This window comes from Microtus oregoni, unplaced genomic scaffold, assembly GCF_018167655.1.
Source record: "Microtus oregoni isolate MIOR12 unplaced genomic scaffold, Mior012 000003F_ref0000135, whole genome shotgun sequence".
NCBI lineage: Eukaryota > Metazoa > Chordata > Mammalia > Rodentia > Cricetidae > Microtus > Microtus oregoni.
In genome coordinates, this window is record NW_024543062.1 from 19,637,618 (window position 1) to 19,653,811 (window position 16,194).

The 16,194-nt window shown below is 47.7% G+C and overlaps 2 protein-coding genes across 4 annotated transcripts in view; one reads left to right on the forward strand and one right to left on the reverse strand.

The window, feature by feature from the left end:
- Positions 1-1,473: 1,473 nt before the first annotated feature.
- On the reverse strand, positions 1,474-15,343 carry Mtrfr (mitochondrial translation release factor in rescue). Its single transcript, XM_041648562.1, has 3 exons — positions 15,208-15,343; positions 3,916-4,209; positions 1,474-2,498 (listed from the first exon to the last, which is right to left on the reverse strand). The coding sequence occupies exons 2-3, from the start codon at positions 4,195-4,197 to the stop codon at positions 2,235-2,237; spliced, it is 546 nt and encodes a 181-aa protein (XP_041504496.1). The 5' UTR covers positions 4,198-4,209; positions 15,208-15,343; the 3' UTR covers positions 1,474-2,234.
- Positions 15,344-15,585: 242 nt separating this feature from the next.
- Mphosph9 (M-phase phosphoprotein 9) overlaps positions 15,586-16,194 on the forward strand; it is a 70,359-nt gene continuing 69,750 nt past the window's right edge. For all 3 annotated transcript variants that reach the window (XM_041648857.1, XM_041648859.1, XM_041648860.1), the window contains exon 1: positions 15,586-15,677. The gene's annotated coding sequence lies outside the window, so the exon portion shown is untranslated. The remainder of the gene's footprint in view (positions 15,678-16,194) is intronic.

A 16,194-nucleotide genomic window follows, 5' to 3' on the forward strand; every position in this document is an offset into this window, starting at 1 on the left:
GAGCTTCATAGTGAAACATTGCTTTTAAAAAAATTAATAGTTATATGCTCCGGTGCTGAGGAAAGCCAGTCGTGCTTGGATATATCGAGTCACTGTGGTCCCCATAGTATCCCGGGATGCAGGAGTTTCTGCTGTGTGAAAACTGGCCCTGTACAAGACTTGGCTCTGAGCTGGTTGAAGACAAGTATCAGATGTACAGTATTGTGGGTGAGGAAGCAAAGAGCCCATTCACAAAGTGTTCAAAGGCCAGCCGAGGGAACCATGGGCTTTGCAGCGTCTCCATGGCAGAACACCAGTGTGCAAAAGGAAACAGAAGCTGCCCTTCCTAGCTACAGTTCTAAATTTGCCTTCCTGTGAGTTTCCTCTGCCTCTTTCCATAACTCCCTGTTCAAGGGAGCCTGATTATAGGAAGGATCTACTGTTACAACAAAGGGATCCTTGTTTGGAGTGTCCCAGGGAGCAGCTTCCGCATATAATGCAATGTCCAGCCTAGAACAGCTTAGTGAACAGTGCTCCCCCACCCCTAGGTAAGGCGGGTAACAGCGAGCATCACTGTTTCTCCCTATCTGTAGATCTATAGCCACATGTAAACGAAGGTTTCACTGTCCTGCCCCATCCCAGAGTCCCTTCTTAGAGGCTTAATGGCCAAACAGCTCATAATGCATGGACACATAAGGTGCGTTAAAGAGGAGGGAGTGGTACTTTGGAGGCGTCCAGGACTCACCAGATATAAGATATAGAACATCAAGTTTCCACGTCAGGTGATGCCAGTTAGCCTGACTTGCCATTGTCTGCTACCAATCACAAAGCCTGCCTCCATATATGAAGCCTTCATATAGTAACTGATGTTGACCAGAGGTCACGCACACACCCTTCTAGAAGACATGAGACATGTCATCTGGCATGCAGGCTCGTGCCTGTCCAGCGGGAAGTTCACCAAGTCTTCTGCTCCCGGCTTGATAGTCTTACTCGGAAGTCTGATTTGGCATCGCCCTCTTTCTTACCCTTCTCTGGTTGTTTTATTTTTCTCCTTGCTTCCTCCTCTGCCAGGGTACACCTGTCCCTCTAAAGTGACATCAGCACACCTGTCTCGGCATTTCCCCTGCTTGAGACTATGTCCTGGAACTTACTACGTAGGCCAGGCTGACCTTGAGCTCACAGCTGGGATTAAAGATATGGACCACCTTTGGAATTCTAACAGGGAAAGCAAACCAAACAAATGGAAAACCACCTGTAGCTTTGTGTGGTGGTGCATGCCAGTAATCCTTGGGGAGGCAGAGACATGAAGACCAGGAGTTCAAGGCCAGCCTGGGCTACATGAGACCTTAACTCCAAAACCAAAAAGACTGTAAGGTCCAATTGGTAAGTTCCACATCCATTTCTTTTTTCTTTTTTTTTTTGATGACCCCACAGATAAATCCACATCCATTTCTGTTGCTGTGATAAAATACCCTGGCAGAAAGCAACTTATGAAAGAAGAATTTATTTAGCTTGCTATTTCAAGTTACAGTAAGTCATCTTGGGGAAGTCAGGGTAGGAACTCAGTAGTATACCACATCCAGTCAAGAGAGTAAAAGCATCGTTGCTTGCTTTTCTTAGCTAGCTTTCTTGTATTCTGGATTCCTGCTTAGGGAATGATGCTGCCCACAATGAGCTGGGTTTTCTGACTTAGTTAACAATACAGATAATTCCCACAGACATCCTTATAATTTCTCACTAAAACTTCCCTGGTGATGCTAGCTTGTGTGAATTGTTAAAACCAGCAAGCACAGCAGGTAACTTAGTGCCACTTCACTGATGGTTCATTTTCTTTACTACTCTTTACCAAAAACTAAGGCTAAATTATACCTTAAGGCAGCTCAGCAATGTTCCTGGAGTTGACAAGATACCACTAAGTGCTATTGTTTGGTTCAACTTGCCATAAAAGTGGGGTTAACTAATATCAGTACTCTTTCAAACTGTTTTTATCTCAACCTTGTATTGCTTGTTCATTTTTGTGTGTGACAAGTGTGGGCACACAGGGAATAGCGTACATCAGGAAGTCAGAGGACTCTGGAGTCAGTTCTGACCTTCCACCCTTATGTGGATTTTGAGAATCAAACTCACTTGTGGGACAAGTGCTTCTGCCCAAGCCCTGGCCCTCCCGAGTGCCGAGACCGCAGTGTGCACCACCACTCCCGCCTCCAGGACATTTTCTTTAGATGCGCCAACACCGGTGCCAGGCATTACCACCGTTATTCCCGAAAGCCCCCTGGTACAGCGTCAGCACCAGTCCTTTCCTCAGGGACGTGTTGACTTGCTTCCCATAGTTCTTTCAACAACTTCTTTTTTTCTAGGGTCTCCTTTGCTCTTTTCTTCCTTGCTTGCTTTTTCCTCTCAGCCTCCAGCTTTTCTTTGTGGACACGGCTGTTTTCGCCATTGTAGAAGACATCCACTTTTTCCTGGAGGATTTTCCGAGCTATCTTTCTGTTCTGATCCACTGATCGTGTTTGGTGGCACTGCAAGAGACCACGGCAGGAATGTGAAAACCATGGGTGTGGGGAGACGGGCAGGACCTCAGAAGCCCTGGTTCCTCAATCCACTCTTTCCTCACAGAGGGAAAGGCCAGGAGGGCAAAGGCATGAGCCTCTTGAGTCAGCCATGTGGGTACTGGAAATCAAACCTGGGTCTTCTGGAAGAGCAGGCCAGTGCTCTTAACCACTGAGCCATCTTTTTCACCCCCAACAATACCTTTAATTAATTTAAGCAGTTTCCAAGTAATAATGGAAGCATTGACTGGAGTCTCTAGCTTGTGGTCAGGGAGCGACCCCTGTGGAAAATTCGCATGCCATTCACAACCGTGTATCCGTCTGGATAACAGCTTGCCACAACATTCGGTTTATGTGAAAGTGATGGCGGCCAGGGCCTAGCAGAGTTGAGGGGCAAAGGAAGTGCTGTGGCATGAGAGGAGATTTCCAAAAGGAAAATGAAGCTAGTGGCAAGTGCAACAAAAAATGCTTTTGGGGTTTTGTTATGAATGAGGGTTTTAATTTCTGTCTTCTTGGCCCCAGAAACTGGCCATGAAGCAGCTACTGTGAATCTGGACTCCCCTTGAAGGACTGTGGGTGAGCAAGTTCCTTGTCTGGTCAGGCAGTAAGTACTGTTTTCAGGCCTCAGAGCTAACACACAGTGCCTGCCCCTAGTGGTGAAATACCTGCTGGTAGACTGGCTGTGCCTGGGAAAATCTGCTCTGCCTGCATGCTCTTTCAGGGCTGTGTGCGGCTCTGGGGCCCTCTAGTGATGGACACACGCACGGCAGTGGCTGTGGCTGGCTGGCGGCTCTGCTGGCCTCACTCCTATTTCAGAGGCAGTGCGGCTGCTGCACTCTGGGCTAAAAGGCACTCGGCCACTTGCTACACCTGTGGTTTGTTAGGGGCTGTGCTGCCCTTGACCAGAGACCGCCTTCTTTAAGGAAGGTTTACACTGGCAGCTGTGAAGAGCGCTTTGCCTCTGCTTCCCCTCCACCTCATCTTTTCCTAGGAAGGGCAAGTGTTGGAGATGTTTGCAAAGCAGGGCAGAGGGACATGGAGAGCTACCCTACAAACTGAGGACTGAGATAGCTAGCCATAAGCATAGTCCATCAGTTCCATGCGCCGACCAGAGGTAGCTTTGGGGGCAGCAGACTTAACCACAGCATCCCTTGCTGGTGACACACAGCTGAATTCAAGAACAGCGGCAGAGCTCTGGCTCCTGAGACTGGGCAGGAGGTTCATTTCCAGAGGGACAGACAGCTCAGAGTTTGGGTACATCTGCAGTGCCCTGATTATACTGGGTTGGCAGAGCATGCCAGTTCCCGAATGGGCATGCCCCTTACTGAAACCTGCTGTGGCTGCAGACCTGGACTCCTCTCATCTACCCGTCCCCTCCACTCTCTACCTTGACCACAATGCCGGAGGGCACATGTTTGAGCACTACACAGTTGCTGGTTTTGTTGGTGGCCTGGCCCCCTGGACCATGGCCTTTCACAAACTGTTCTTCAAGCTCACTCTCATTCAGGGGAAGCAGAGCAGGATAGTCCTTCCTGCCTGCCACCTGCACCGCAGCAGCAGCCATTCCTGGGAAGAGCAGTGCTGGCTTCTCCTGAAGCCCGAGTCCCCAGTTCCCCGAGCACATCCTTATCAGCGGTGTAGGGAAACGGAGCCAAGCCCAGGTGCTCATCGCAGACACAACCTGCAATGGAGAAAGAATGAGGCCATCTTTTCACTTTGCTCTCCAGAGGACAGCCTGGCTTCAAACACAGCTTTTTATACAGCCTCAGTGACAGCCCTTCATGCCCAGGGCATGTAGGGGTCAAGGAAAGGCAGGCCTCTCAGGGCGGGAGTTGCCCAGAGTTCTAACTGTCCATGCCCTGTCAGCTAATACATGTACTATTTCCTTTCTTCCTTTCTTTTTTAAGCCTATAACGTGGGGTATTCTCATCCAAGTACTGACTAGGCCTCTGACCCTGCTTAGCTTCAGAGATCAGCGCGTTCGGGGGGGGGGGGGGGGTGGTATGGCCACAGACTACACATTTTCTTATAACACACCAAAAATATCTTCTGAGCACCTGGAGGTGCCATCTCCTTAGGCAAGAGGTACTGAGTGTGACATTTAAAGGAGCAGAGCTGTGGTTTGCTAAAGACACTAAAGAGCACATTGAGGAAGAATTAGGACCTGAGTCAAGGGCAGTGTTTAAATGTGAAATCTATATTTGTTTTTTTTTTTTTTTTTTTTTTTTTTGGTTTTTCGAGACAGGGTTTCTCTGTGGCTTTGGAGCCTGTCCTGGAACTAGCTCTGTAGACCAGGCTGGTCTCGAACTCACAGAGATCCGCCTGCCTCTGCCTCCCGAGTGCTGGGATTAAAGGCGTGCGCCACTACCGCCCGGCTAGCATCAGTCTATTTTATAGCTGAGCTTAAAGTCTGACATAGTAAACCCGCAACAAAACTTCACTGTCACTCAGTGCCTTGACTGCTGGCTTGTAATGCTGGCAGTTTCACGGATTTGAATGGGAACATCTGCCCTGGGATGCACTGCCAATAATGTGATCCAACTGGTCTTGTTACCAAATCAAGCAGTTTCTACTAAGGCGCCTGTTAGGCCTAAACACCACCAAGGATGTGGGACCCATGAGCTAGCCAGAGAAGACACTCAAGACTACGTGGGGAGTGAGCACCCATGCACACTCAGCCTATTCTTAACAAGTTACACCCCCAGGGGCAGAAAAGTCTTTGCTTTTAAACAATGAAAGAGTTAAATAAAGCCAATCCTAGCACTCAGGAGGCTGAAGCAGGAGGACTGCCAGGAATTTGAGACCAACCTAGGTTATAAGACCCGGTCTAAAAATCTAAGATTTAACTAATGACTCAAGATACAGCACAACACTGGATCACTTAGCTGACAAATGAACCGGGCAGGGAATTGTAGTTACAAGGACATGGTCAACCCACAGACTTTTGAGGTTTTCAAGGGGTCAACGGTAAAAATGAGCTAAGATTCCTTATGAACTTGCTTTTCTCCACACACCTCACATTTGGTAGAAAAGAGCAAAGGAGAAAGTATTCTGGGGCTCGGCAGTCAGGTAATCTTATTTGAGGGCTGTGTGTCTGTTGAGGGTGTGCGGGCGCCAAGCATACGAATACTACATTCACACGGCTATCCCTGAGGCTTTCAATAGCAGCCGAAACCTGGTGACAGAGTCCTGGCAGCTGGTCTGTGACATATGGAGGAGCTAGCTTCTAAGATGACCGGACCTCCTGGACAGAAGTGCCCAGGTTGCAGTCAGTCACCTGTGACTGCTGACTCCTGCTATGTCTCCCTGGGTGAGCACTGGGGAGGGCAGCACTGGGGAGGGCTCCTGACGAAGGCACACTGTACTTGGTGCTTTACTTTTCACTTGGTTTATTTTATTTTTTTGAGACAGGGTTTCTCTGTAGCCCTGGCTGTCCTGGAACTTGCCGTGTAGACAAGGATGGCCCGAACTCGAGAGTGCTAGATTACACGTGTGCGCCACCAATGCCTGGCTTGTTGATTTTTTTTAACTTTATTTATGTAGATTTTTAAAACTTATTTTATTTAATCATCATCATTGCTATTATTGAGACAGGATCTCTATTATGTAGCTCTGGCTGTCCTGGAACTTGCTGTGTAGACCAGACTGGGCTCAAATTCCCAGAGATCTGCCTGCCTCTGCCTGCTGAGTGTTGGGATTAAAGGCGTGCACCACCATGCCCTTTTAAAATTTTCTGTAGTTGGTGTTTTGCCTTCATGTATGTATGTGTATCATGTACATGCCTGGTGCCACCGAGGCCAAAAGAGGGTGTTAGATCCTCTGCTACTGGAGTGAGCAGTGGTTGTGAGCCACCGTATGTGTGTGTATGCTGGGATCTGACCCCAGCTCTTAATAGCTGGGCCATCTCTCCAGCCCCTACTTAATTTTTTTATTTGTTTTGAGGTAGGACCCGAGGCTGGACTTTCTCACTCTCCTGCATCCACCTCCTAAGTTCTGGAATTCCAGGTGTGCAACACTATGTACAGCTCCTGCTTCTTCCCTCCCTCCCTCCCTCCTTCCTTTCCTCCCTCCCTCCCCCTTCCTCCCTCCCTCCCTTCTGTCTATCTCTCTGTACTTTGAGGCAGATTTTCATATGCAGCCCTGGCTGGCCTGGCACTCTGTAGACCTAAGACTAAACATGAGTCACCATGTCCCACTTTCCTTTTGGTGTAAATGCAAGCTTTTGAGCAGCCACAAGAGTTGATAACTGCAGGGATGCTGGGTGTCTCTGAACCTCTTTTTCTGTGGGAAACGAACATGATAAACTATAACACACGGTCTTCTCAAGCCTTGTTACTGCTTGCTTTCAAGTCTATGATATGGGTCTTTTTGTGACATTCAATGTGTCCTGCCATAGTCATGGGTGATATTTAAGACAACAGTGGAAGGGGCTTCTGTGGAGAGGCATAAATCAAAATCCAGAGCAATGAAAATAGTGATTTAAGAACTATTTTGTAGGGGAGGAGTCTGGAGAAATGGCTCAGTGTTAAGAGTGCTTATTGCGGGCTGGAGAGATGGCTCAGTGGTTAAGAGCATTGCCTGCTCTTCCAAAGGTCCTGAGTTCAATTCCCAGCAACCACATGGTAGCTCACAACCATCTGAAATGAGATTTGATGCTCTCTTCTGGCCTGCAGGCAGACACACAGAATATTGTATACATAATAAATAAATAAATATTTAAAAAAAAAAAGAGTGCTTATTGCGCCAGGCGGTAGTGGCACATGCCTTTAATCTCAGCACTCAGTAGGCAGAGGCATGCGGATCTCTGTGAGTTCGAGGCCAGCCTGGTCTACAAGAGCTAGTTCCAGGACAGGCTCCAAAAGCTACGGAGAAACCAAAAAAAAAAGTGCTTATTGCTGTTACAGAGGACATGAGTTCAGTTCCCAGCACCCACACGGGGTAGCTCCTTCTAACTCCAGCTCCAGGGGTCCAATGTGCTCTTCTGGCCTCTGAAGCACTGCACACACACAAGCACACACGCCATAATTAAATCCAAATGCAATAATCTGAGTTTGGTCCTGGGACTCTTGGTAGGAACTGACTCCTGAAAGTTAGCCTCTGACCTTCACATGAGCACCATTCAGCACACAAATACATGTTTAAAAATACTTTTTTTTTTTTTTTTTTGGTTTTTCGAGACAGGGTTTCTCTGTAGCATTGATGCCCATCCCGGAACTAGCTCTTGTAGACCAGGCTGGCCTCGAACTCCCAGAGATCCGCCTGCCTCTGCCTCCCGAGTGCTGGGATTAAAGGCGTGAGCCACCACCGCCCGGCTAAAAATACTTTTTTAAAGCACGAATAAAAATGCTGGTTTTTTTTCAATGAGTCTGAAGTATTTTAGAATTATCCTTAAGAAAACACGAGTGAGGGGCTGGAGAGATGGCTCAGAGGTTAAGAGCATTGCCTGCTCTTCCAAAGGCCCTGAGTTCAATTCCCAGCAACCACATAGTGGCTCACAACCATCTGTAATGAGGTCTGGTGCCCTCTTCTGGCATGCAGGCATACACGCAGAAAAAATATTGTATGTATAATAAATAAATAAAAATATATAAAAAAAAAAAAAAAAAAGAAAACACGAGTGAGTCAGGTGGTGGCGCACGCCTTTAATCCCAGTGCTTGGGAGGCAGAGGCTGGTGGGTCTCTGTGAGTTCTGGTCTACACAGAGAAATAGGTTCAAAAAAAAAAAAAAAGGAAATGATAAGTGACCAGGATGCGGTCCCCACCTGAAATCCCAGAACTTGAGAGGCCAGGCCAGGAGTCCTAAGACTCTGTCTCAAAAGAACAATAACCAGGGCAGGTGCAGTGGGTAAAGATGCTTGCCACCAAACCTGATGGCCTGTGTTCTCTCCAAGGAACTCGTAAGATGAGAGAACTAGCTCCCAAAACTTGTCCTCTGACCTCCAGATATGTGCTGTGGCATGCACCTCTTCCCTGACAAAATAAAATGTAATTCAAAACAAAACATCCCCAAATAAACAAAGAAGAAAATGTTACAAACCCAGACACTATAATCAGGGACAGGGCTAAGTTCATGTCCAGAATTGCCCTTTTCTTATTTCTGCTCTCAGTGTACGGAACAAATTCTGCTGTGTAGCAGAAGGCTTCAAGTCCCTGGGGAGGGCTGACCATGGAATGGGAGCTCACGGTCTCTCCCGACTGTCTCTTCCGCCGGTTAGTGAGCAGACCGGACAGGACAGCAGTGATAACAGCGCCCTGACAGAGGACAGCAGGGAGGGTTCTTTCATCAGGGGCCATCACAGCTACCGGCCCCATCGCTGCCCTTCTGTCTTAGTTCAGAGCAGAGGGCACCCTGGAAGATCTCCCACCCAGCTGAGTTCAACGAGGCCCTCAGTGTTCAGTGACTGAGAGCTCTGTTTAATGGCTAATTCCAGCAGCCAATCAGACAATGCTAGACACCCCAGTGACTGCTAAAAATGACAAACACACCATGGCTCTGCTTCCCCAAAGCCCAGACTGGATTTCAGGTTTTGTGTCCCCACAGGGCAACCCGAAGTCTTCGGGGACAATAGAAACAGCTCAAATTCTAGCTCATTGTGACATTAGAAAAACACGAGAGAAAATGTCAAAAAGAAGTGCTAGTAAGGGGAGACCGGCAGCCGGCAGCTCTGCCCTAATTCCTGCTGGAAATATGGGCTTTCATGTGGGGCTGGCTCTGTACCTGACTTCCCCGGCCCTCCTTTTTCTTTGATGATGGCTTCAGCTATTCATGAGCCAATGAAGTTTGGGTTAAAGCCTTCCACTGTCTGAGTCCTGACTCGGTCAAGTGTAGAGAGAATAGACCTGCCAGACCTTCCAAAAGGGACTGAATTTGTCTGGTGGAAAATCTGGTTAAATGCTTGCTAAGCATCAGGCATGGGCCTCAAGGAGCATGAGCTGTTTGCCCATCACAGAGACATGAAGGCATGTATAAATACAATAGATGTACAGCAGAGGCTGTACCAGCCATAGGCCCCAGATCCCCACAGCACTCCTGTCACCATTTCTGGATCACAGACATTTTCAAATCTCCCCTAAATCTGGGAGGGTACAGCTGCAGGGATGGTCTGCGACAGAGCCATCCCAGGCCAAATGAGATGTGTCCACAGCCCGAATGCTGTGGATGGGAGCAGGGGAGCCTTTTTATATCTCTTGAGAAGCATGAAGACTTGGGCTGGGAGTTCAGTGGTAGAGTTTTGCTTGCTTAGCCTGGCCCTGGGTTTCATTTCCCAGCATTGCAATAACTGAGTCAAGTTGCAGATTTTTAAAACCAGTGGGACTAGTGGTCTGGCTCAGCATGGAAACCGTAAAGGAGCTTGTCACCAAGTCTGAAGACCTGTGTTCAATCCTGAAGCCCACTCTCGCAAGTTGTGTCTCTCCCTCCACCTGCGCGTGCGCAAGCACGCACGCACGCACGCACGCAATAAAAACAACCCATGAAGAGTATGTTTGTATGAGTTCAAGAAGGTTATTCTTGACTGTATTCTGTGACTGACTGCTTTGTTTAATGGTTAATTCCAGCAGACCATTCTTTCTACACTTGACCAAGTTAGGACTCGGACAGTGAGAGGCTTTAACCCAAAATTTGGTGGTCCATAATTTTGCATCTCCTGTGTTAGACTTGGGTGCTGGGATTATTATACCCAGATCAGGCAAGAGAATTTGATTTTAGTTTCAATTTAGGAAAGCCCATGGGTTTCAATCTAGAACTGCTGTACCGCTGAGTTTTCCTTAGAAAGGTAAGGTGCTCAGCTGAGCGGTGGTGGCGCACACCTTTAATCCCAGCACTAGGGAGGCAGAAGCAGGGGAATCTCTGTGAGTTCGAGGCTAGCCTGGTCTACAAGAGCTAGTTCCAGGACAGGCTCTAAAACTACAGCGAAACGAAACCCTGTCTCAAAAAAAAAAAAAAAAAAAAAAAAAAAAGTCAGGTGCTCAGAAGTCTCCCGAGCCACAGCTTCCAAGGCGTGTCAGCCTTGTAGAAGCTTCATCAATACTAAGCAGAGAGAACCGCTGTAGAGAGAACTCCATAGGGCAGTTTAGAAGAGATGCTCTCAGGAGGTTTGGCCATTCTTCTGTATGCAACCTTGGGGCAAGCAGGGTAATTAGACTCCATTTTTCAGAATCTCTGCTTTTTGTTATTATTGTTTTGAGTCAGGGCCTCTCTATGTAAATCCCAACTGGCCTTGAATTCAAAGAACTCTGAGATCTGCCTCTGCCTCTTGAGTGCTGGGATTTAAAGATATATGCCCCATGCCTGGCAGGCTGTTTTTTCTAACTAGCTCCCAGGTAAGGCCGTTACTATTGGTTCAGGGACCACGCTTTGAGTGGTATTCCGAAGGACTCTGAGCAGTACTGTCTGCATCCTGACCCTTAGAATGGCGAGACTGATGAGAGGCTTGGAATCATGATGGCAGTGATCAGGATCCAGGAGTGTGATGGATCAGTGGTCCTCAACCTTCCTGATGCTGCAACCCCTTAACAAAGTTCCTCAGGTTGTGGTGACCCTCAACCATAACATCATTTTGTGGCTACATCATGAGGCTCTGGGTCTATCCCCAGCAGAGCATAAACCAGGCTTGGTGGTGCATGCTTATAATCCCCACACTAGAGAGGTGGAGACAGGAGGATCATAAATTCAGGGCAATCCTCAGTTTGACAGCAAGCTTGAAGTCAACCTGGGATACATGACCCTGCTTTGATCTGGGAGAACAGCGGCAGTGGAGACCACTCTGGGTCTGGTCTGAATTTAACAGGTTTGTTGCTACCTAGGTCAAGAGACAACTAATGAAATATATAAAGGGACCAGTGTCCCGTTTTCACAATACCAACATCCTGTTCCTCTTTTTCTAGTAGAGACTTTCAATGCGCCGAGAATTACGCCTCTATTCGTGGCGTCTCACAGGAAGCCTCTATCAGCAACAGTGTGAGCACAACAGGACACCATGAGAGCACAACTAGTGACACACCTTCTGTCTCAAACTCCTCAAAGCCTACGTTCCATCAATGTGCTCAGTATTTGTTTAGTATCAAATGTCTTCATCAACCCTTCACAGTGCAGTAGTGAGCTGGCTCTGGACATGCAAAGCTGCAATTTCAGCACCTTTGAGGCTAGCCTGGGCTACACAGACCCAACTCCTTAAAAAAAAAAAGCTAAACCAAAAATGACAGTATAAAGAAAATAAATAAGGGACACTGTGGAGACTCATTGTGGAAGGTCCTGAGGTTTTACAAAAAAAAAAAAAAAAAAAAAACACATAAAAACCCCAAAACAACAACAACAACAAAAAAACCCCCCACAAAAACCAGGGGATCGTAGAGCTTAGGATGGTCTCAAACTTACTACAGAGACTAAGATGATCTTGAATTCTGATATTCCTACTGAGCTGGAGTACAGACAAACTGTTTTCAACTTTATTTGAGTCAGGGTCTCATTATGAAGCCCTGGCTGGCCTGGAACTTGGTATGTAGACCATGTTGGCTCCAATTTGCAGAGATCCACCTGCCTTTGTCTCTTAAGAGCTGGGATTAAAGGTATGTGCCACCATGCCTGACTGTTTGTTTTTCAAGACAGGATTTCTCTGTGTAGCCCTGGCTGTCCTGGAACTCACTCTGTAGACCAGACTGGTCTCAAACTCACAGAGCTCTGCCTCTGTCTAAGTGTTAGGATTAAAGGTATGTCCTATTGCTCTAGCATCCCAAATTCTGGGATTATAGGCCTGTGCTATGTTATCATGAAGAATAAGTATGAACTATGTAGTTCTCATGCCTAGAGCTGTGATTTACTTACTCTACAGTCATGGTCATGTCTCCTCATGTGTAAGGGGAAGATCTTACCATGTAGGGTGAGGACAAAGCCATGTATGTTGCCACAGACATAAAGCTTTTTTTTTTTTTTGGTTTTTTTTCGAGACAGGGTTTCTCTGTGGCTTTGGAGCCTGTCCCGGAACTAGCTCTTGTATACCAGGCTGATCTCGAACTCACAGAGATCCACCTGCCTCTGCCTCCTGAGTGCTGGGATTAAGACATAAAGCTTTTAGTGCATGTTAGGTGGTAGCACATCACCCTTAAATTGCACAACTGGGGAGCTTTTGACTCCCAGACATTTAAGATGCGGTCTGATAGTATAATACCAGTCTGAAAAACAACTGTCTCACGGGTATTTTAAAGCTCAAAGTGAAACGGCATCCAGAAGAGTGACCTGAAAGTTGTTTTGTTTGGTTTGGTCCAGTTTAAGAAGTACCTGGAGCTGGACAATGGCAGTGTACGCCTTCAATCCAGCACTTGCGAGGCAGAGGCAGGTGGAAAGCTTTGAGTTTGAGGCCAGCCTGGTCTACAGAGCAAGTCCTAGGGCAGCCAGGACTGCACAGAGAAACCCTATCTTGAAAACCAAAATAAAATAAAGTATCTGGAAACCATGAGAATACCAAAGAGCTACTGTTTGCTCAGGTCATAATTCTGGTGTATGAGATCAGGTGCCAAGGAGATCATTATGATGCCAAAATTCCAGCCTGCCTTCTTCGCAGGTTCACACTGACACACCAAGCTGCCTTGATTGAACCAAGTCCTGGCTGAAATAACCTCAGGAAGTATGGACTATAGTAGAAAAAAAAAAAACCCAAAATTTAAACACAGGGTTGGAAATGTGGGCTCTTAGAAGAATAACTGCTTAGCTATGGATTTTCAGCACCACAAAATGAATCAAAACACAAATATAAACCTGATGATTTTCCATGTTTACTAGGTAAGCTAGATTTGGTTTCATTGCTTAATTTTTGTTGTGAAGGATGTCCCTCCCCAAACCATTTGCTAGAAAACGTCAGGAACACAAATTAACACCCTCAGGTCACACCAGGAAACAGGAGAGAGAGCCAATTCTAGCACGCAAGTGGCAGGAGTTCCAGGCCAGCAAGAGAACTAACCAATGAATGAGACCTAAGGTAAGAAACATGGCATGGGGCTGGAGAGATGGCTCAGAGGTTAAGAGCATTGCATGCTCTTCCAAAGGTCCTGAGTTCAATTCCCAGCAACCACATGGTGGCTCATAACCATCTGGCCTGCAGGCATACACAGAGACAGAATATTGTATACATAATAAATAAATAAATATTAAAAAAAAAAGAAACATGGCATGTACAACCTTATCTGTGCCAAAGAACAAAACAGTTTAGCCGGGCGGTGGTGGCTCATGCCTTTAATTCCAGCACTCAGGAGACAGAGGCAAGTGGATCTGTGAGTTCGAGGCTGGCCTGGTCTACAGAGTGAATTCCAGGACAGCCAGGGCTACACAGAGAAACCCTGTTTTGAAACAAACCAAAACCCAAAAAACCAAAACCCAAAAAACCAGTTTAATCACAATGCTAGTTCCTGAACATTTGACTTAACACATCAATAAATTAAAAACAAATTCTCTAAAAATTACCTAAAATGAATACTGAAGCTGTGTTGGTGCACACTGATTGGTCATCCCAGAATTTGTGAGCTAAAGGCAGGAAGATCAAGCGATCAAGGCTAGCCTTAGTTACATACTGAGTAGGTATACCAGAAGGTTAACTGGGGCTATAAGAGAGACCCTCTCTTAAACAGCAAAACAGAACTCAAGAAAAATACTACTTCTCAAATGATACTGGGAAGACAAAACAATCCAACAACAAAAGCCTCCCCCAAATTTACAGAGCATTTCTGGTCTTTGGCCATGACTTCTGTGTGGTTAGTAGCTAGTAGTAGCTGCCTTTGGAGTTAATATTCATTGTAGGAGGAACACAGCTTTCTCTGATGAGCTGTTTGAGAAATTCCTAATCCTCACTTATCTGAATGCAAGATTCTAGTGTCTCTAATTGTTAGTCTAATAGATTAAATCTGGACCAACTGAACTAGGTGAGAAACACGTTGAACTATGAAGTCACTGGAAACATCTGTGCACTTAAACACCTGATTTTGGTTTGGTGTGTGGTCATGATCCTGATGAGCGTATGAATCAGTGGAGATTTTGATCCCCGTACACTTTAGATCTGGCATACACCTATAGGTTTGGGGTCGCTACTACCGAATTTCACTGTTGATATGTGTCTGGCAAAGCTTGAAAGCATAGGCTTTTATCCCAGCACTTGAGGGACAGAAGAGAGCAAATTTCCGTGAGTTCAAGGCCAGCCTGGTCTACATAGTTCTAGGGTAGCTAGGGTTATATAGTGAAACTGTCTAAAACAATACTAATAAAAAACAAGTGGTGGGGTTTTAAGGAGGAGAGGATGAGATGTTTCTTTGTAGGTTTGTCATTTCAAGGGCAAATACATCACCCGCATCCTGACTTCGCAGACAGTGCCCAAGCATTGCCTTGGCGATACTACGTGCTACTCCCAGTACTGCACTTGCTGCAAGACAGGATCCACTGCCTAAATATCGACACGTTTCTCCTTGGGCCTCCGAAGAGCTACCTTCTCCAGAGCAGCTCGCACCAAGAGTCTGGAGACACACAGCCAGTCTACCTAAACTTAGGGTAAAGAGTCCAGACAACTTAGCTCAGGAGTCAGGCCAACTAAGTGACGCTAGTCGGAAGTAGGTCAGGAGTTCCAGCTTCAAGATCTCATCCCTGAGTCTGTGACAGTAGTAACCAGGCTCGTCGGAGCCGGGCCTTGCAGACGCTTACCTGTTTTTGTACCGGCCTCCAGCCGGAAACATTCAGCAAGAATCTAAACCACTGGGGAATCAAAGGTGAAGTCTGCGTTGTTCTCCCCCCGCCCCCCACCACCACCAACAGCCCCCAGGTCTGCGCACGCGTCCTACTCCTTCGGCGGCTTCCCTAGCCTGCCAGAGGCTCATTCTCATTAACTACGCATGCGAGAAACCGAGGCGTCTTCCCGCAGTTTCTAGAGAACCAATCGGCGGGGCCCTTAGCCTCAAGCTCCACCCTCACGCCGCTTGCGTCGCCCTGCCCTCTTTGGCGCGAGCTGCGCGTCAGGGAACGAGGGAAGGCGCCTGTCTGCGCTGGCTCGTCCCTCTCCCGAGCAGCCAATCGCCGGTGAGCGGCCGGGCACGCGCGCGCGCACGCCTCCTGGAGTTTAACGGTCGCGTGAGGCCAATTTCTCGGGCCAGGCTAGGCAGAGGCGAGGAGGCCAGGTAAGCGGTCGCGGCTTGTGGGCAGCTGCGTGCCGCGAGGGCTGAGGACTGAGTCCTAGACGATCCCATCAGAGGGGACCCCCCTTGGGTGCGTTGACAGGCTAGGGTGAGGGACTGTGGCTACCGCAAAGCTGGCCGGAGCCCGCTGGCGTGTGCGGGTTCGCAGTTGCGGCCGCTCTTTCTAGACTCGTGCCCTTGAGTGACATCAGCGAGGCCCAATCGGAGGGCGGCCTTTGCAAGGGGCGTGGGTGCTTCCCCCCCCCCCCCCCCCCCCCCCGGTAGTGATACCCACGCTTCCATTGGAAATGACAGTGATCACTAGCGGCTCTCCAACATGCCTGCTGCCTCGTATTCTCTCTCCTCCGGTCTTGAACCGGTAGGCGTTACCCGCGACTAGGGTCTGACGTCTGCCCCTGAAACCACCTCGTACTGGTTCCTTTCAGCCTCCCCGCAGAGGAAGCCCTGTGAACTTTCAAATTGTTAATGCTACTCCGTCACTCCTGCCTCCGACTCCAAA